Source organism: Oryctolagus cuniculus, chromosome 6 (genome assembly GCF_964237555.1).
Source record: "Oryctolagus cuniculus chromosome 6, mOryCun1.1, whole genome shotgun sequence".
Taxonomy (NCBI): domain Eukaryota; kingdom Metazoa; phylum Chordata; class Mammalia; order Lagomorpha; family Leporidae; genus Oryctolagus; species Oryctolagus cuniculus.
The window spans coordinates 478829-498082 of NC_091437.1; the positions used below are offsets into that span (position 1 = coordinate 478829).

Genomic DNA, 19254 nt, shown 5'->3' on the forward strand with positions numbered 1-19254 from the left:
GAAAAATAAAGGAGGGTGTGTTTGTGGGGTCACAGCATGGGCCCCTCCCTCGGCCATGTGCATTTCCTCTGCTGTCTTCTTGTGGCTCCACGGCTCCTTTCCTTGTAGTGCAGAGCGGCATCCCATTCACCTCCTGGAGGACACCTTGGTTACATTCAGGTTTTTTGGCAATTACTCAAAATCCTTTCATTTCTCCAAGTTTCAGAAAAAAAAATCATATACACACACACACACACACACACACAGAGATATATTTCAAAATGTTTGTGGAAAATGGAATTAAAAGTTTATCTCGATACAATAAATTTTAAAATCCACGATTTATCATTATACACATTTCCCATAAACTTTTGAAGACACCTTGTATACATGGATTTCAAAATTGCAGGATCTCTGCTTTTTTTTTTTTAAGATTTATTTATATATTTGAAAGGCAGAGTTACAGAGAGGCAGAGGCAGAGAGAGGTCTTCCGTCAGCTGGTTCAATCCCCAGATGGCCACAGTGGCCAGAGTTGAGCTGATCCAAAGCTGGGAGCCTCTTCCGGGTCTCCCATGTGGATGCAGGGGCCAAAGGACCTGGGCCATCTTCTACTGCTTTCCCAGGCCATAGCAGAGAACTGGATTGGGAGTGGAGCTGCTGGGACTTGAACTGTTGTTCATATGGGATGCCGGCTTCACCTGCTACGCCACAGCAGTGGCCCCAGGATCTCAGCTCTTGATTCTGTGTGGAATCACTCCTTCCACTTAGAAATACTTGGCCCTGAGGCTGTCTCCACAGTGCACTCAGGGCTCACAGAGTTGGGCACAAGGTGCACAAATGTTGATGCTTCCCACGTGATGAGGGCTGGCAGGGTATGGAGGAGATGGCTCCAGTCCTCACTGTAACTGTGTTATCATTTCATAAAACTATTTGACTCTTCCAGAGGAGACCAAATGAGTTCCCATGATAGACCGCTGACAAGAGTTAATTAAAAAACCCTCCACCTAATTGCACTGCACAGACAGAGTGTGTGCTGGTTCTGGATTTGGGAAATGCTTGCTGAGCCGCCTTGGTTGTACCACAGGGAAAGAACTCCAGTTCTCTCTCTGCCAGCTTTTCCAAGGTGATTTCTCACAGGTGCGGGCGGTGGCGTTGGGCCATAGGAGCAAGGCACTGTGGGAGTGACCTCGTGGCATGTGCCACAGGTGCCTGGAGAACATGGCCCTGCTGGTAGGAGCCCTGTCCAGCTCTCAGCATGCCACTCTGCAGGGTTGGGCCCATGTTGTGGTTCCCTGGTGGACCAGCCGTGTTGTCTGCAAATGCACCAGAAGCTGTGCTTGACTTCCCAAGGCCAATGCTGGCCCAGTTCTCTCTGCTCCAGTGAGCACAGCCTTGCACAAAGAGCCCAGGGTGTCTAAGTAACACAAGCATGTTGGGAAAGCTCCCCTGATGACCCATTTCCCACCATCCACAGGTGTCTGTCACTTTCTTCCTGTGTCTCTAGTTCTTTTTGTTCTGTCTCCTTCAACCCGAAACTCCCAACCTCAGCTTGTCACCAAAGCAGTCCTCACATACAAACTGCCCCAGGTTGCCTGGTTCCCCATCTGCATCTCCCCTCATCCATTTGCAACAGGGCCTTCCATTCAACAGTGAACACTCGCACACATTAGGTGGAACATGAGTTCTAAGGCCAGACCATGTACTTGATGCAGAGGACGGACAGGGGCCCACCCCTCAGGTGGCTTGGTTCTTGCACAAAGCTCAAGCTGCACCATGATTATCACATCCTGCCAAGAATACAGTAACCACATCCAGTTCCTCTGGATGCAGTGAACTACCCTCTCCCTCCTCAAAGCCATCTGCAAGGCTGTGGTTTAGCTCTCCAACCCTAGGCAAAACCTTGCCAGAACAACTGAAGCACAGGAGAGGGACAGTGTTGCCCTAAATTTAAAAAGGACTTCAGGGGCTGGCACTGTGATGTAGTGGATAAAGCCGCCACCTGCAATGCCAGCATCCCCTCTGGTTTGTGTCCCAGCTGCTCCACTTCTGACCCAGCTCTCTGCTATGGTCTGAGAGAGCAGCAGAAGATGGCCCAAGTCCTTGGGCCCCTGCACCCGAGTTGAGACCTAGAGGTAATTCCTGGACTCAGTCTGGCTCAGCTCACTTGTGAAGTAAACCAGCTGGAAGATCTGTCTCCAATTCTGCCTCTCAAATAAATAAATCAATGGGGCCCGGTGCTGTGGCACAGCAGGTTAACGCCTTGGCCTGAAGTGGCAGCATCCCATGTGGGCGCCGGTTCTAGTCCTGGCTGCTCCACTTCCGATCCGGCTCTCTGCTATGGCCTGGGAGGGCAGTGGAGGATGGCCCAGGTCCTTGGGCCCCTGTACCCGCGTGGGAGGCCTGCAAGAAGCTCCTGGCTGCTGGCTTCGGATTGGCGTAGCTCTGGCCGTTGCGGCCATCTGGGGAGTGAACCATCGGATGAAGACCTCTCTCACTGTCTCTACCTCTCTCTGCAACTCTGTCTTTCAAATAAATAAAATACATCTTTAAAAACAAACAAACAAATAAATAAATGAATGTTAAAAGAAAATAAAATTTATATTGAAGGTCAGAAGTGACTTTAAAAGTCAGAACACAGCTGTCTCTGGCTTTTTAAGTAGCCCTCCATGGATACGTCACCCATAAAATTGCAAATACCCTAAAATTAAAGATGTGCATGACTTCCAGTGCTTAAAACAGTTGTGCAACAAAGCAGTGGAACTGAGTCAACAGGGCATAAAGCGTGCTGACTTGAATCACTTGCATTCTTGGTAGCACTTTATGCGCACCCTTCACCGTTTTGAAATGCATGAACCTGCTTCTCTGTGCGACACAGGCTCCTGCGCTGCCAGACACTGGGCAGAGCCTGCAGCAACAGCACGGATGACTTCTAATCCCTGTGTTCCCCTCCAGGCACTACCTGGTTCCTCCTAATGTAATAAGGCTTTTAGTGAGCAAATGGTAGCAATCTGTACCAGGGAACACATCTTTACACCCCTCCCCCCACCCCGGTCACCCCCACAGCTCCTGTATTTTGGGTTCAGGATTAACCACTGCATTGCAGGGTTTCCCAGCAAGTTGGCCTCTAGACCTCACTCAGAGCTGGCAGCCTACCTGGTAGGGTTGGGGCTCCCTGCTGTTGACTTCATGTTGGCAGAGTAGACACAGATTTGCTGGATTTCTGAAGTAACCAGCCTTTAAAATTTATCCTGAAAGACAGAGCAAGAGACCTTCCATCAGCTGGCTCACCTCCCAGATGGCCTCAGTAGCCAGGTCTAGTGTCCCACATAGGTGGTGGGGGCTCGTGCGCCTGCCATCCTGTGACACCCTGGCAGCCACATTAGCAGGAAGCAGGGTCTGAAGCCGAGCAGCCTGCATGTAAAGTGGCACACCCATTGCAGGCTGCCAGAATTGCAATTGTGGCTTAACCCACTGTGCCAGAACAGACCCTTGAAATAGCCTTCTAACCTAGACAGGTGAAACACAGCCAGGGGCCAAGATGCCACGCAAACCCACAGCTGCAACACCACACCATAGGCACACAGCACTCCCTGCTGCTCTGCTTCCAATCCAGCCCCTCCTGGCTAACGCTAACAGCCCTGCTACCCAAATGAGACCCAGATGGAGCTGCAGGCTCCTGGATTTGGGCCTGGCCCAATCCTGCCTGGCTTTTGTAGTCATCTGGGGTGTGATCCAAGGAGAACCTGTCTCAACTGTGCCTTCCAGACATAAGCATACTGTAAACCAGGCTGTGCTGACCCTTGGCTGCCCAGAGACTGCAACCTGGTTCATCACAGCCCTTCTTACCAACCAGGATGGTGGCTCTGGAAAGAGCCTTCAGGTCACAGCCACCCAGAATGCCTCCAGCCCCAGGATGAGCCTTTTGTCATAGCCCTTTTTCCGACCAGGGAGGTGGCTCTGAAAAGAGCCTTTGGGTTACAGCAGTGAGACGTCAGGCACCCGTGGGCCTTAGGCACGCTCCCCACGGATGCGGCGCGCCAGCTGGATGTCCTTGGGCATGATGGTGACGCGCTTGGCGTGGATGGCACACAGGTTGGTGTCCTCGAAGAGCCCCACGAGGTAGGCCTCGCACGCCTCCTGCAGCGCCATGACGGCCGAGCTCTGGAAGCGCAGGTCCGTCTTGAAGTCCTGCGCGATCTCGCGCACCAGGCGCTGGAATGGCAGCTTGCGGATCAGCAGCTCGGTGGACTTCTGGTAGCGCCGGATCTCGCGCAGCGCCACGGTGCCTGGCCGGTAGCGGTGCGGCTTCTTCACGCCGCCCGTGGCCGGCGCGCTCTTGCGGGCGACCTTGGTGGCCAGCTGCTTGCGCGGCGCCTTCCCGCCGGTGGACTTGCGCGCCGTCTGCTTCGTGCGTGCCATAGCTCTCTCTGCGCGCCTTTCTCCCAGTGCTCAGCTCCCGCCGCCCGCTAGGTTCCTCCCACTGCCTGCGCCCAGCCGCGGGGCACGCCTGCTTTTATAGAGGCTGACGCGTTTTCATTGGCCAGCCGCTGGGTGGCGGGCAGCACTCTGATTGGTCCGTGGGTCACGTGCACTGGGCCTCTGCCTCAGGTTGGCTGTCGTAGGTCATTGCGGGCCCAGGAAGGCCAGGCCGGGGGTGGGGGGGTGTCTCCGCTCCTAGGCTCCCCTCTTTTCTGTCAGGGGTTGGAAGGCAGAACCTTCTAGAAGTGAGCGCCCCGAATTCCACCACTACACGGTGACAATGTTGAATTTCCCAGGCCTCTGGGATACCAGAACACAGCCAGTTTGAGGGGCCCCTTCCCCTGTTCCTATGGCTCGGCCGAGAGGCGTGGAGGCGTGGAGTTGTGGCGAGGGCGCGGCGGGTAAAGCCGCCATCTGAGATGCGGGTTCGAGTCCCCGCTGCCCCACTTCCTGCCCAGGCCCCTGCACGCACGTGGGAGCCCTGGATGAGGCTCTGCGCTCCTGGCTTCGGCCACCGCCGCCAACTGGTGAGTGAACGAGCGGGGTGGCAGATATCTTTCAGACTAAATGATTTCTAAGAAATATGTGGCTCAGCTGGAGGGTTGAATGGATCAGCCTGGAGGAGAGGTGGGTCAGTCAGTCAGGAGGGTCAAGGCCAGGTCAGTCAGTCAGGAGAGGCTGGGGGGGGGGGTCAGCCAGTCAGGAGGGGTCAGGGCCAGGTCAGTCAGTCAGGAGAGGCTGGGGGGGGGGTCAGCCAGTCAGGAGGGGTCAGGGCCAGGTCAGTCAGTCAGGAGAGGCTGGGGGGAGGGGGTCAGCCAGTCAGGAGGGGTCAGGGCCAGGTCAGTCAGTCAGGAGAGGCTGGGGGGAGGGGGTCAGCCAGTCAGGAGGGGTCAGGGCCAGGTCAGTCAGTCAGGAGAGGCTGGGGAGGGGGTCAGCCAGTCAGGAGGGGTCAGGGCCAGGTCAGTCAGTCAGGAGAGGCTGGGGGGAGGGGGTCAGCCAGTCAGGAGGGGTCAGGGCCAGGTCAGTCAGTCAGGAGAGGCTGGGGGGAGGGGGTCAGCCAGTCAGGAGGGGTCAGGGCCAGGTCAGTCAGTCAGGAGAGGCTGGGGGGAGGGGGTCAGCCAGTCAGGAGGGGTCAGGGCCAGGTCAGTCAGTCAGGAGAGGCTGGGGGGGGGGGGTCAGCCAGTCAGGAGGGGTCAGGGCCAGGTCAGTCAGTCAGGAGAGGCTGGGGGGGGGTCAGCCAGTCAGGAGGGGTCAGGGCCAGGTCAGTCAGTCAGGAGAGGCTGGGGGGAGGGGGTCAGCCAGTCAGGAGGGGTCAGGGCCAGGTCAGTCAGTCAGGAGAGGCCATGGGGGGGGGTCAGTCAGTCAGGAGGGGTCAGGGCCAGGTCAGTCAGTCAGGAGAGGCTGGGGGGGGGTCAGTCAGTCAGGAGGGGTCAGGGCCAGGTCAGCCAGTCAGGAGAGGCCATGGGGGGTCAGTCAGTCAGGAGAGGCCATGGGGGATCAGTCAGTCAGGAGAGGCCATGGAGGGGGTCAGTCAGTCAGGAGAGGCCATGGGGGGGTCAGCCAGTCAGGAGGGGTCAGGGCCAGGTCAGCCAGTCAGGAGAGGCCATGGGGGGTCAGTCAGTCAGGAGAGGCCATGGGGGGTCAGTCAGTCAGGAGAGGTCATGGGGGGGTCAGCCAGTCAGGAGGGGTCAGGGCCAGGTCAGTCAGTCGGTCAGGAGAGGTCACAGCTGGGTCAGTCAGTCAGGTGGGGTCAGGGCTGGGTCAGCCAGTCACAGCAGCGGTGGGGTCTGGGCTGGTCAGTCGCGGCCGAGGGGCTATTGGTGCGCAGGGCCAGAGTCTTCAGTGCAGGCGGAAGGCCTCCTTGAGAGCCCCGCCAGGGCCGCCAGGCAGACGGTCAGCGCAAGTAGGCTTCCAGTTTTCTCCTTGGCTCTGCTGCTTCCACAGCATTTTAATTCCGGGTCACCCCAGAGCGAGCTGCTGGGCCCCGCCGTGGGACTCAACATCCTTAGGCCCTGGCCGCCACTGTCCGTGAACACCAGAACGCCTGCTCTGCTCCTAGTCCCCCTTACAGGGCCCTGCTCTCCCCGTTTGCTTTCTTGATTTCTCTCATTGGGTGCAGGTTGATTCGTTAGGTTCCTATTTTTTAAAACAGGGGTGGAATTCACATGACACCAGCTGCTCTGGAGTGCAGAAGGAAGGGGCATTTCCCGTACTGCCTGTTGTGCAACGCCGCTCATGTCTAGTTCCTGAACAGTGACCCCGAAGGAAACCCTGTACGCACGAAGTGTCCCCCACTCCTGTCTCCTGCTGCAGTTCCCGGCAACAGCCAATCTGGCTTCCAGGGATCTGCCTATTCTGAGCTTTCCTCAGAGACGGGCACCGCCGTGTGGTGGTCGCTGTGAGCGTGGCGCCCGCCAGCATCGTCTGTGTGGCAGCATTGTCCTGGCTGCATGGGCAGACACCAATGGGTGCATGCGGCCATCATCTGGACACCGGGCTGTCCCCTGGGGCCTGTCCCTGCAGGTGGAATAGCTGGACCACACAGCAGTCTCTTCCCAAGGCGTCTGAGCTTTCTCGGAGCAGTTCCAGGCAATGTCCGAGCCTGGTAAGCTGGGATCTCCACACATCAAACCACAGCTGTCTACCTGAACTTCCTGCATCTGAGCTAACCTGGTGTCCACTAAGCTACTGCCCACCTGTCCCTAGGGAGCCTGGGCATCTGCATCCTCGTACCTATTTTTTATTAACTGAAAATTAAACAGCTCCTGTGGCTTGATGCTGTGTGATGGGCAGGTTATACCCTGGGGCTGGCCTTAAGCCGCCAGCCCCACCCATGACAATGGGATGTCTGAGTCCCACTGCTCCGTTTCCGATCCGGCTCCCTACTATGGCCTGGGAAAGCACTGTGGAATGACACAAGTGTGCGGCCCCTGCACCTGCATGGGAGACCTGGATGAAGTTCCTGCCTCCTGGCTTCGACCTAGCCCAGCCCTGGCCATTGCAGCCATTTGGGGAGTGAACCAGTGGGCGGGAGACCTCTGTCTCTTCCTCTCTTGCTCTTTATGTAACTCTTTCAAGTAAATAAATTTTTTAAAAAAGAAAAAAGAAATACCATGAGTGGACCTCCTGCCACAAATCTGAGTATTTTTAAAAAAGATTTTATTTGAGAGGCAGAGTTACACACAGATAGAAACAGAGAATCCACATCTCCCACACGCGTGCACGGTGCAAGGGCTTGGGCCATCTTCTACTGCTTTCCCAGGCCACAGCAGAGAGCTGGATCAGATGTACAGCAGCCAGGACTCCAAGCGGCGCCCCCATGAGATCCCGGTGCTGCAGGCAGCAGCTTTACCTACTACAACACAGGGCAGCCCTGAGTAATTTTCTTTTCAATCTGAAAATTCATGACAATTCTTGAGATACCAGCCCCCCTAAAAATACTTCTAACAGGGGCCAGCACTGTGGCTGCTCCACATCCAATCCAGCTCTCAGCTATGGCCTGGGGAAGCAGCAGCAGATAGATGCCCCAAGTGCTTGGGCCCCTGCACCCGCATGGGAGACCCCAAAGAAGCTCCTGGCTCCTGGCTTCGGATTGGCACAGCTCTGGCTATTGCGGCCAACTGGGAGTGAACCAGTGAATGGAAGACCTCTCTCTCACTCTGTGTAACTCTGACTTTCAAATAAATAATTCTTAAAAAAAAAAAAAAGTCTAACATTCCACTATCATACTTGAAGAGCAGTGTAGACACATACTAAAAACAAATGTAACCCATAATTCAAGCCTCCCACTAGAAGCTTAAGGGCCACACTCTAAAGCAGTGCACTCTTGGCCTGTCCTCACAGTGCCCACCTAGGCACACGGTGGGAAATGTGTGCCTCATGCACGGTTCTCATCACTTCCGGCCCAGCTGCACAGCACCAGGGCATTCTCACAGCAGACTTGTGAGTAACTTGTGCAGCCCTGCTTTGGGTAGACCCATTTTACTAGAATAGATTCGTATTATATAATGTCCCTGGATTCTTACCGGCCTGCACGTACTGCTGCAAAACATTAAGAACTGGACAGGTAACAGAACACGAGTCACACGCACAGAGCTCCGCCTTTGCAGCAGGCACGTTTAGGAAGGAATTATCCTGGACTAAGTCTTGCCACCCCCCCTACCCCAGTCGGTGCCATACACAGAGCCTTCCTGTGGGCTTTGCCTGCAGCTCTGCAACTGTAGCGCCCACTTCATGAATGGTCATCTTCCTAGAACATCCATGTTGTCTGGCCCAAGCTACTTAAAATTTTGTATTTATATTAACACAAACCCCCTATCAAAACCAGCGCACCAGTCGTTTTGTTGTTTCTGAAAAATTAATGGCATCCCTCTTCGCGTCTCGCCAACCCAAACTCAACTAACCTATCTACAATTGCCTGCCTCGTCCCTTTTAAGACAAAGTGATTTGTGGAAAGCTCGGAAAATGCCTCTAGCAAACAAACGCTTCCTGAGTAGTCAGCGGACCTAACATTCGGCAACTCAGTGAGGCCTGCAGCATTTTTAATACAGACCCGAAGACCGACATGTAAGCATCTCAAACGCGTACAGCATTGCAGATTCCTCCACCTCCCGTCAATCAAGTCCAAGCCCCCCCCCCCCCCCCCCCCCCGCAGCAGTCAGGCCGGATTTCAGGTCTGAACGTCGAAGCAGTCCCCGGAGGCTGGCCCCTAGCAGGCGTGGACCTTAACGGCAGGGCGCGGTGGCCTGCGGGGAGCGCACGCCCCGCGCTCAGCGCCGCTCTTTTCCCGAAACAGTGGGTGGCTCTGAAAAGAGCCTTTGGTGTCCGTCGCAGGGCCCGGGGACGGCGGCCTCACTTGCCCTTGGCCTTGTGGTGGCTCTCGGTCTTCTTGGGCAGCAGCACGGCCTGGATGTTGGGCAGCACGCCGCCCTGCGCGATGGTGACGCGGCCCAGCAGCTTGTTGAGCTCCTCGTCGTTGCGGATGGCCAGCTGCAGGTGGCGCGGGATGATGCGCGTCTTCTTGTTGTCGCGCGCCGCGTTGCCCGCCAGCTCCAGGATCTCGGCCGTCAGGTATTCGAGCACGGCCGCCAGGTACACGGGCGCGCCGGCGCCCACGCGCTCCGAGTAGTTGCCCTTGCGCAGCAGCCGGTGCACGCGGCCCACGGGGAACTGCAGCCCAGCGCGCGACGAGCGCGACTTGGCCTTGGCGCGCGCCTTGCCGCCCTGCTTACCGCGGCCGGACATCCCCGCCTGCACAACCAGCAAGACCCAGCAACCACAACCGCAGGCCGAAAAGAACGCGCGCGCGGCCCCCAGCGAGCCCTTATATATGATCCCGCGGTCGGCTAGGCGGCGGCGTTCGATTGGATAGCAGTGACAGCCAATCAGAAAGGGAACCCAGAATCTCCTAATTTGCATACGCCTGCCCAGCGATGGCGTCACGGACCACGTCGTCCAATCAGAAGCGAGCACGCCCCGAACCTTCATTTGAATATAAGGTGTACAAATACAATCGCTGGGGGCTCGTTTTTTTCCCACGACCGCGCGGCTCGCGACCATGCCTGACCCGTCCAAGTCCGCGCCTGCGCCCAAGAAGGGCTCCAAGAAGGCGGTGACCAAGGCGCAGAAGAAAGACGGCCGCAAGCGCAGGCGCGGCCGCAAGGAGAGCTACTCCATCTACGTGTACAAGGTGCTCAAGCAGGTGCACCCCGACACCGGCATCTCGTCCAAGGCCATGGGCATCATGAACTCGTTCGTCAACGACATCTTCGAGCGCATCGCCAGCGAGGCGTCGCGCCTGGCGCACTACAACAAGCGCTCGACCATCACGTCGCGCGAGGTGCAGACGGCCGTGCGTCTGCTGCTGCCCGGCGAGCTGGCCAAGCACGCCGTGTCCGAGGGCACCAAGGCCGTCACCAAGTACACCAGCTCCAAGTGACGCGCGCAGCGCGCACCCAAAGGCTCTTTTCAGAGCCACCTCCGAGCTCGATAAAGGAGCGTGTCACCTGGTCGAGGTCATGGGGGAAGGGGCTCAGCACCGCGAGGCTGGCTTGGGCGGGTTTGGGGTACAGGCCACGGGTCCGGGTGCCGAGCTGGCGAAGGGCGCAGCCCAGGGTGTCCCCGGGGTGAGGCGCCGGCGCGCACCCAGGGCGCGCCGCCTGGCGGCGGTGTCGTGACCGAATGCAAGCGCTTCAGCCGGAAGCTCCTCGCCAGCGCTCCGTGCCACGCGCTCCTGTCCAGCCAGCGGGCGCCCAGCCTGACGTCCACGCTCCCTGCCAGGCAGTAGTCTCCCGGTTCCAGGATGCCACAGTGTGTGTGTCTGCTTGTTCGTGTCCCTGTGTACGCACGGATGCGTGCGTGTGTGCGTGTGCGCGTAGCGAGTCTGGTGACTGCTGAGACGTCTCTGCATGTCTATATCCAGTTAGGTCCCGGGCAAGCTAACGACGCCTGAAGGGCAAAGGCGCGCACGCGCTAAGAACCGCACAGTGCCCTAGGCTGCACGACCTCTCCCAGGGGAATCACTCCGCTCCCTAGCCCCCCGCCGCCCCCGGGACGTGGGGTCAGGGTCTGCCCGGTTGTTCTCTGCTGGACCGCGGCGCCGCGCCCACGCCCCTTCCGCGGGCTGCGGCGCAGGGTCAGGGCCGCCTCGGTTTGCGGTCTCGGGTGGGGGAGGCCTGCTGCTGGATGCCTGGCGGACCCCTGCCCGCAAAGCCTCAGCTGGGGCTCCCAGGCCAGAGCCCGCGCCCCGGGCCTCCGCGGACGCCCCCGCCGAACTGCCGGTCACCGCGGCCACAGGGCGACTGGACAACGGCGTTCTGCGCGTGCGCGTGGTCTCCACCTGCCTGACCGCAGCTCAGGACCAGGATCCCTGCTCTGTTCCCGGGGGTGGAGCAGCCGCAACCCCCGCTGTCTCCCCAAACCTGCGTAGGGGAGAACACACGAGGTTCGATGCTCGCGTCACCCACAAAACGCGTTCTCGTGGAGTCAGCCTGGACACGCGACGCGCCCGGTCATCGCTGACCCGCACCGCACTCCGCACGCAGATCTCCAGCGCGGACCTGAGAGCCGGCCCAAGGGAGGACGTGGAGCTGTGGTGGGAGGCAGGGCGCCCAGCCCCCTCTGCGGGCCTGGGAGAGGCCCGGATTCCGTCAGCGTGGGGACAAGCCCCGCATTCTGGCGGTGCCTGCTTCTGAGGGCGGGTCATGGTTAGAGCTAAGAAGACAGAGAACTGGGTGAGATGGCAACGTGTCCACCCCGCGAGTTTATTTCCATGTTTTTTTAGAGCAAACCTCCGGAACGGAAGTGATGCTGCATGCGGTAAGCTCTGTGGACACACAGACCACGCATGCCTGTGCGTGCGTAAGGACAGGAATCCGGCTGGAGGCAGATGCCCGCATCCTGCATGCGCATGGGTTCTAGTCCCGCTGCTCCTCTTCCCATCCAGCTCTCTGCTAATGGCCTGGGAAAGCAGTAGAAGGTGACCCAAGTCCTTGGGCTCCGGCATCCATGTGGGAGACTTGGAAGAAGCTCCTGGCTCCTGATTTCAGCCCGGCCTAGCCCCAGGTCGTTGTGGCCATTTGGGGGAGTGAACCAGCAGATGGAAGATCTCTCTTTCTCCCTCTCTCTGTAGCTCTTTCAAATAAGGGAGGTGGAGAGAAGAAAAGAGAGAAAAAGGGGGAGAGGGAGGGATGGAGCAGTCACAGGCATGGTGGTCCCTGTCACTGAGTCAGCCTCACCCAAGGATCCGAGGCCATCTTTGACACAAGTATGTGAGCATGTGCCCTCCGCATGGTCTCTGAGACATGAGACTGCTCACCTGGGAGTTTGTTGAAATTGCAACGGGCATTTTTTGTTGTTGTTTTTTAGGGAAGGGTAATAGAACAGTTCAACTACAACAGAGCAGTAATAAACCATGTCGTATGTAACAGAGTACTCTAATAAACCATGCATGCTGTAAGAATGTGTGAAACAGAACACTAACCATGAAGGTATGTACTTATGTGTGTAGGGTAGGTAGGTATGTTTGTACGGTATGTATGTGTGTGTAAAAGAACAAACCATGTGTGTACATATGTAATGCATATAGATATGTATGTATGGTACATATGTGTGAGACAGAACACTAATAAGCCATGTTTTAACAGAACACTAATAAACCATGTATACATGTATGTACCAGAACACTAATAAACAAATGCATGTATGTAATGTGTCTGTGAAACAGAACACTAATAAACTATGTATGTATGTGTATATAAATGTAATGTATGCATGTCATGTATGTGAAACAGAACACTAATAAGTCATGCATGTATATATGTGATGCATATTTACTAATGAGCAATGCCTGTATGTGTGAAACAGAACATTAACATGCATGTAATGCATGTATGTAACAGAACACTAATAATCATGTGTATTATGAAGCAACACTAGTAAACCATGTGTGTGCCTATGTACATATGTGATGAATGATGTTTGTAATAGAACACTAACAATCATGTGCGTGTGTATTATGAAGCTACACTAATAAACCATGTGTGTGCATACGTACGTATGTAATGAATTATGTAGTACATGTATGTGTTGTGAAACACAGGCAGACTGGATGGAAACGCGCTCAGAGAGCAGACTCGTCTCCTGCAATAGCTCAGTTAAGAATTTGCTCATGCGGGTTAGTAACTGCTTATGGGATCAAACTCAAAATTCCAGGAATTACCTTCAGATGACAGGTGCGACGATTTTTCATATTATACAAATGTTTCTGACAGGCAGGAGGACCCTCCATCCACGGTTCCCTCGGCAAACGCCCACAGCAGCCGGGGCGTGGGTGGCAGAGACTCCGCTCAAGCCCCGGACGCGGGAGGGGAGCGGCGTCCACGCCCGGAGCCTCCCGCTCCGCGCCTTCTGACCCGGTGACTGCAGCGCCGCAGACGCCGGCGCCAGACCCGAGCGCTCGCCACGTCCGTGCGGGGCGCGCGCGGGGACAACTGGCGCTCGCCTCGAATCGCGGCCCCCGTGCCCCCGCCCGCCTCCCGGCGAGCGGAGGATTCAGGGCTGAGACTGTTGCGCTGAGTTTAATTCTTTGCGGGAGGCGGTGGCGCTCCGTGCCGCCAGGCCTCTCCCGATCCTCACCGGCTCTGGGCAGTGACCCGGGACCCAGAGCTCACAGCGATATCCAGAGCTAGGGCACCCGCACCAAAACGGCACTCTGCACGTACGCACTGCGCATCCGGGGAAGGCGGGGGCGCTTCCAAAGCCAACGCGGTCGCTCCCGTGGCAGAGGGGCCTCTCACGGCGACCCGGAACCCCGCCTCGGCGGTGCAGGCCGCCCGGCTCCGACCCCCGCCGGCTTCAGTCCTGCTGCCCCCGCGTTCGCAGGCTCCGGCTCTACCACAGCACCCAGGACACACCCGCGCCCTCACCTACGGCTCCCCATGGGCATTCGGGGCCGACAGCCCTGGGCGGGGCCGAGGACGTGACCGAGCCGGCCGTCTCCGCCTGCTGTGGAGCAGGTGCACGCTCCCGCACCACACCGCACGCACGCACTCAAGACCCAAACCAAGGAACCGGGCAGCTAATGGAGCGCGGGGAGCTACACGAGGCCAGACAACCACGCCCAAGCCGTGTTCGAAACCCTTTCTCGACCGTGTGGGTGGCTCTGAAAAGAGCCTTTGGGTGCGCGCTGCGCGCGTCACTTGGAGCTGGTGTACTTGGTGACGGCCTTGGTGCCCTCGGACACGGCGTGCTTGGCCAGCTCGCCGGGCAGCAGCAGACGCACGGCCGTCTGCACCTCGCGCGACGTGATGGTCGAGCGCTTGTTGTAGTGCGCCAGGCGCGACGCCTCGCTGGCGATGCGCTCGAAGATGTCGTTGACGAACGAGTTCATGATGCCCATGGCCTTGGACGAGATGCCGGTGTCGGGGTGCACCTGCTTGAGCACCTTGTACACGTAGATGGAGTAGCTCTCCTTGCGGCCGCGCCTGCGCTTGCGGCCGTCTTTCTTCTGCGCCTTGGTCACCGCCTTCTTGGAGCCCTTCTTGGGCGCGGGGGCCGAGCGGGAGGGCTCGGGCATGGCGGCGCAGCGGCGGCACGGACACGCAGGGCACTGCGGCGCGGGCGGGCCTATTTGCCGTCTATCTAGTCAAATGAAGGCTCCGGATCGCCAGCGTCTGATTGGGAGGCTCGTCTCCTATGTAAATAGGAGATGCCAGCTCTTCTTTGCCATTGGGCCACAGCCCGGCCAATCCAGAGGCGCGTCGGTGCCGCTCGGGGGAGCGGCCAGGGCGGGTTCGCCTTTGTTTCGACCCTTTGTTCCCGGCCGCCGAAGACTCGCTGCCCGGCGCGGATGGACGCGGCCGCCGAGGAAGCGCGGGTCGTGCTGCGGCCGGCCTCCCCGACGCCGGCAGCAGGGCGGAGCCGTTTTTTCCGCACGGGTTCTCCCTCTGCAGCCGCCCCACGTTCCTGCAGCGTCCCGAGTGCGTCCACACTGCCTGTGAGGAAGCGCGGGCAGTGGTGCTGCAGGGGGAGACGGGGCGGGCTTCCAGTGGGCGTCCGCGCTGAGGAGGCTCCGAGACCCCAGCGTCGTCACTGTTGCGTCATCACAGCAACCCCGAGTCTCGCCTCTGCATCACCTGCGGAGCTTTTTGGGAACCCGGCAGCTGGAGCCCTGATCCGGGCGGGCAACGCCCGTGTCCCCACCCTCACCCGCAGAGTGAAGACGGGGACCCCGGGGACGGCTGCTGCGAGCCGAGTGGCTGAGCGGGCGCCCGGCGCGCACAGGCTGTTATGGCTTGCGCCCTGTCTGTCTTCCCTTTTCCCGGCCAGCCCCGCCAGCAGCAGCAGGGGCTGCCTGGACTGAGCGCTCCCCGCCATCACAGCCTTTCTCTGGCTCTTTGAAACCCTGACCGAGCTGTGCGCCCCGCACCTCTGAGTGTCCGGAGCAGGACTCGGGGCGGGCAGCTCATGCACAAGGTCTGTCCTCAGGCGGCCATGCGGCGTGAACGCTGGTCCCCGGGGCTCCCCAGATGGAGTCAGCACGAATGCTTTATCTGTTTCCTTTAAAAAGATATGGTTGCGTTCACAAACATTTCCAGAGTGGCGACCGCTGAATACTTAATCCAGGGGGCTGGCACTGTGGCACGGTAGGTTAAGCCTTGGCCTGCAGCGCTGGCATTCCATATAGGTCCGGTTCGAATTCCGGCTGCTCCACTTCCGATCCAGCTCTCTGCTATGGCCTGGGAAAGCAGTGGAGATGGCCCAAGTGCTTGGGTCCCTGCACCCACGTGGGAGACCAGGATGAAACTCCTGGCCCCTGGCTTTGGATAGCTTCACTGCTGAGGCCATTTGAAGAGTGAACCAGTGGATGCAAGGTCTCTTAGTAACTCTGCCTTTTGAATAAAATAATTTTTTAAAGATTTATTTATTTACTTGAAAGTCAGAGTTACACACAGAGAAGGAGAGGCAGAGAGAGAGAGAGAGGTCTTCCATCCACTGGTTCACTCCCCAATTGACTGCAATGGCCGGAGCCGTGCCCATCTGAAACCAGGAGTGAGGAGCTTCCTCCGGGTCTCCCATGCAGGTGCAGGGGCCCAAGGTCTTGGGCCATCTTCTACTGCTTTCCCAGGCCATAGCAGAGAGCTGGATCGAAAGTGGAGCAGCTGGGACTCAAACTGGCATCCATATGGGATGCTGGCACTGCAGGCAGCGACTTTACCCACTATGCCACAGCGCCGGCCCCATAAAATAATATTTTAAAAACTTGTTAAACCATGGTTAAATGTCACTCCAACATTGTGCAAATGAAGCCTTATTAAAAACAATATTCCAACCTGGTTCCCACCAGGCACTGTGGGTACGTGCACTGGGTTTAGTCGGCCTCCAAACGTAAGGCAATTTGTGCAGGTCCTTGGAGGATCCTGCTTCAGGGTTCACCCTGCAAAGTCAGCTGAGCAGATCCCCCATCCAATCACCCTCAGTACTCGGTCACCCTCAGCATTTGATCAGCTCCCCCATCCTCCCCGAGGCTCCTTCCTCTTAGGGTTCACCCACAGATTCCATTGGAGAAGTTATGGGGAGGTTTATTCTGACTCATGGTTCTGGCCCGACGCTGAGGGGCCACATGCAGCGATGGCTTCTTGCTGGTAGAGTCCCGAGGCAGCTCAGGGCACCACATGGCAAGAAGGAGAGCACAAGACAGACCCCGCAAACCGGTGTTTAGAGCTAACACACTCCCAGGATAGCTCATTAGCCCATACTCCATTGATCCAGGAATTGACATTCGTTATTGAGGGCAGAGTGCTGTCCCTCTCGAGGGTCCCACCCCTTGGTATCAAACAGTGGGGTTAAGTTTCAGCTTGATTTTCTGTTCTTTGAATAGAGACAGACGTGAAGACCCCCACCCTGCTCCTTGGCTGTAAATGCCCACTTGGCTGTACTGTGTCTGGAGAGCTCAGTCTTGCTCTACCCTCTCCCTCACCCCCCGCCCCAGATCCCTGATGGATGTCTTCCCTACAGTGTGTGAACAAGGGTCAAGGCCCACCTGTCTTGGTCTCGCTTCCTGCCAGGGGCCTGCAGAGGCTTCCCCACCTCCTTGTGGTGACGGAAGGTTTGAATAAATTTTGCAGTGGTAATTTCTACGAAGAACTTTGGGCAAGGAGTTGTTTTCTAGTGCAGGAGCTAAGATTCAGGAGCTGGGGGCTGGCATTGTGGCGTGGTGAGTGGAGCCGCCTCCTGTGACATGGGCATCCCATATGGGTGCTAGTTAGAGTCCTGGCTGCTCCACTTCTGATCCAGTTCCCTGATAGTGTGTTTGGGCCCCTGCACCAATGTGGGAGACCCAGATGAAGCTCTTGCGCCTGGCTTTGCCTGGCCTGGCCCTTGCTGTTGCGGCTATTTGTAACTCTGATTTTAAAATAATTAAAATACATCTTAATAATAAAAAAAAGGATTTAGGAACTGTTCTGCCCACCAGAGTGGCTGCTCAGTGTTGTTTGGATGTAAATCCCCATGGCTGTTGCTACCAGCTGAACGTATGTACCCCCTTAGCTAGCATTGAACACCCTAATCCCCCATGTGATGCTGTCAGGAGGTGGGGATTTTGGGGGTAGTTCTGTCCTTAAGGTGGGGCCCTAGCCCCTCTGAGACCCAGAGAGCTTGCTTTTCTGTCACGTAAGAGCACAGTGAGAAGCACAGTGTTTGCAAACTGGGAAACCAACAGTGCCAACACTGTCTTGTCAGACTCCAGCCTCCAGACTGCGTGAGGTGCTGGCGACATCTGAGACACCCAGCCTGCAGTACAGCTGGTCCTCCACATACACGCGTTCTACACCCAGACTCAACCAGCCACAGGACAAAGACAGTAAAAACAGTCTGCACTGAATGTCACAGGCTCCATGTTTTCTTGTCATTATTGCTCAAACAACAGTGTGACACTACCTGCCTAACAGTTTATAAGGTACTATAATGGAGACATGGCATACAGTACACGGGAGGAAGGCTGATGAGCAGGCACTAAACTGCAGTCAAGGGAGCAAGTTCTGGAATTTGATTGCACAGTAGGTTGACCTTAATACACTGCATTTAAAACAATTAAAGAAAAGAGTATTTGAAAGGCACAGTGTCAGAGAGAAGAGGAAGAGAGACACATACAGATTCACTCCCCAAATGGCTGCAGCAGCTGGTCTGGGCCAGGCCAGAGCCAGGAGCCAGGAGCCAGGAGCTTCATCCTACTGTCCCAGTGGGTAGCAGCAGTCTAAGTATTTGGACAGTTATCTGATGCTCCCAGGGTGCACAAGAAGCTGGATCTGAAGCAAAGTGGCTGGTGGGGCCAGCTCTGTGGCCTGTCGGGTTAAGTACTGTGGCCTGGGATGCCAGCATTCCATATGGATGCCGGTTCAAGACTCGGCTGTTCCACTTCCAATTCAGCTCTCTGCTAATGGGTCTGTGAAGGCAGCAGAGGATGCCGGCATTGCAAGCAGGGGATTAACCTACTGCATCACAGAGCCGGCCCAATAATAAATCTTAAAAGATATTGATATTTAAAAAAATGTAGCCAGGACTTCAAGAAGCATTTTGATGTGGGATGCAGGTATCCCAAGCAGTAGCTTAACCCGCTGTACCACGACATGGACCTCCACATTAAAAAAAAAAAAAAAAAAAAAAAAAAAGGCTGGCACCGCGGCTCAATAGGCTAATCCTCCACCTAGCAGCGCCAGCACACCGGGTTCTAGTCCCAGTCAGGGCGCCGGATTCTGTCCCGGGTGCCCCTCTTCCAGGCCAGCTCTCTGCTGTGGCCTGGGAGTGCAGTGGAGGATGGCCCAAGTCCTTGGGCCCTGCACCTGCATGGGAGACCAGGAGAAGCACCTGGCTCCTGGCTTCGGATCAGCGCGGTGCGCCGGCCGCAGCACGCCAGCCGTGGCAGCCATTGGAGGGTGAACCAACGGCAAAAAGGAAGACCTTTCTCTCTCTCTCTCTCTCACTATCCACTCTGTCTGTCAAAACAAACAAACAAACAAACAAACAAAAAAACAAAAAACAAAAAAAAAAAAAACAAAAAACAACCAAAAAAACGGGGCCGATGCTGTGGCGCAGTAGGTTAATTCGCCTGTGGTGTGGGCATCCCATATGGGTGCCGGTTCTAGTTCCGGCTGCTCCTCTTCCAATCCAGCTCTCTGCTGTGGCCTGGGAGGGCAGTAGAAGATGGCTCAAGCCCTTGTGCCCCTGTGGGGGCACATGGAAGACCCAGAAGAAGCTCCTGGCTCCTGGCTTCAGATTGGCGCACTCTGGCCTTTGTG

At 56.9% G+C, this 19254-nt stretch overlaps 5 protein-coding genes across 5 annotated transcripts in view; 1 reads left to right on the forward strand and 4 right to left on the reverse strand.

Moving 5' to 3' along the window:
- TRIM17 (tripartite motif containing 17) overlaps nucleotides 1-19254 on the reverse strand; it is a 46064-nt gene that overhangs the window by 16540 nt on the left and 10270 nt on the right. The window contains exon 2 of the mRNA XM_070075941.1: nucleotides 3134-3228. The gene's annotated coding sequence lies outside the window, so the exon portion shown is untranslated. The remainder of the gene's footprint in view (nucleotides 1-3133; nucleotides 3229-19254) is intronic.
- Nucleotides 3917-4479, reverse strand: H3-4 (H3.4 histone, cluster member). Its single transcript, XM_008252532.4, has one exon. The coding sequence runs from the start codon at nucleotides 4397-4399 to the stop codon at nucleotides 3989-3991; it is 411 nt and encodes a 136-aa protein (XP_008250754.1). The 5' UTR covers nucleotides 4400-4479; the 3' UTR covers nucleotides 3917-3988.
- Nucleotides 8984-9766, reverse strand: H2AC25 (H2A clustered histone 25). The gene has a single exon (XM_051842393.2). The coding sequence runs from the start codon at nucleotides 9701-9703 to the stop codon at nucleotides 9311-9313; it is 393 nt and encodes a 130-aa protein (XP_051698353.1). The 5' UTR covers nucleotides 9704-9766; the 3' UTR covers nucleotides 8984-9310.
- H2BC26 (H2B clustered histone 26) lies at nucleotides 9966-10532 on the forward strand. Its single transcript, XM_070075946.1, has one exon. It carries the CDS (start codon nucleotides 10017-10019, stop codon nucleotides 10395-10397), a length of 381 nt encoding a protein of 126 aa, XP_069932047.1. The 5' UTR covers nucleotides 9966-10016; the 3' UTR covers nucleotides 10398-10532.
- On the reverse strand, nucleotides 14024-14663 carry LOC108176081 (H2B.U histone 2). The gene has a single exon (XM_017339880.3). The coding sequence runs from the start codon at nucleotides 14532-14534 to the stop codon at nucleotides 14154-14156; it is 381 nt and encodes a 126-aa protein (XP_017195369.2). The 5' UTR covers nucleotides 14535-14663; the 3' UTR covers nucleotides 14024-14153.

Bases quoted from the DNA above. Each gene is read 5' to 3' on its own strand.
- H3-4 (XM_008252532.4), bottom strand. From the start codon at position 4,399: ATGGCACGCACGAAGCAGACGGCGCGCAAGTCCACCGGCGGGAAGGCG.
- H2BC26 (XM_070075946.1), top strand. From the start codon at position 10,017: ATGCCTGACCCGTCCAAGTCCGCGCCTGCGCCCAAGAAGGGCTCCAAG.
- H2AC25 (XM_051842393.2), bottom strand. From the start codon at position 9,703: ATGTCCGGCCGCGGTAAGCAGGGCGGCAAGGCGCGCGCCAAGGCCAAG.
- LOC108176081 (XM_017339880.3), bottom strand. From the start codon at position 14,534: ATGCCCGAGCCCTCCCGCTCGGCCCCCGCGCCCAAGAAGGGCTCCAAG.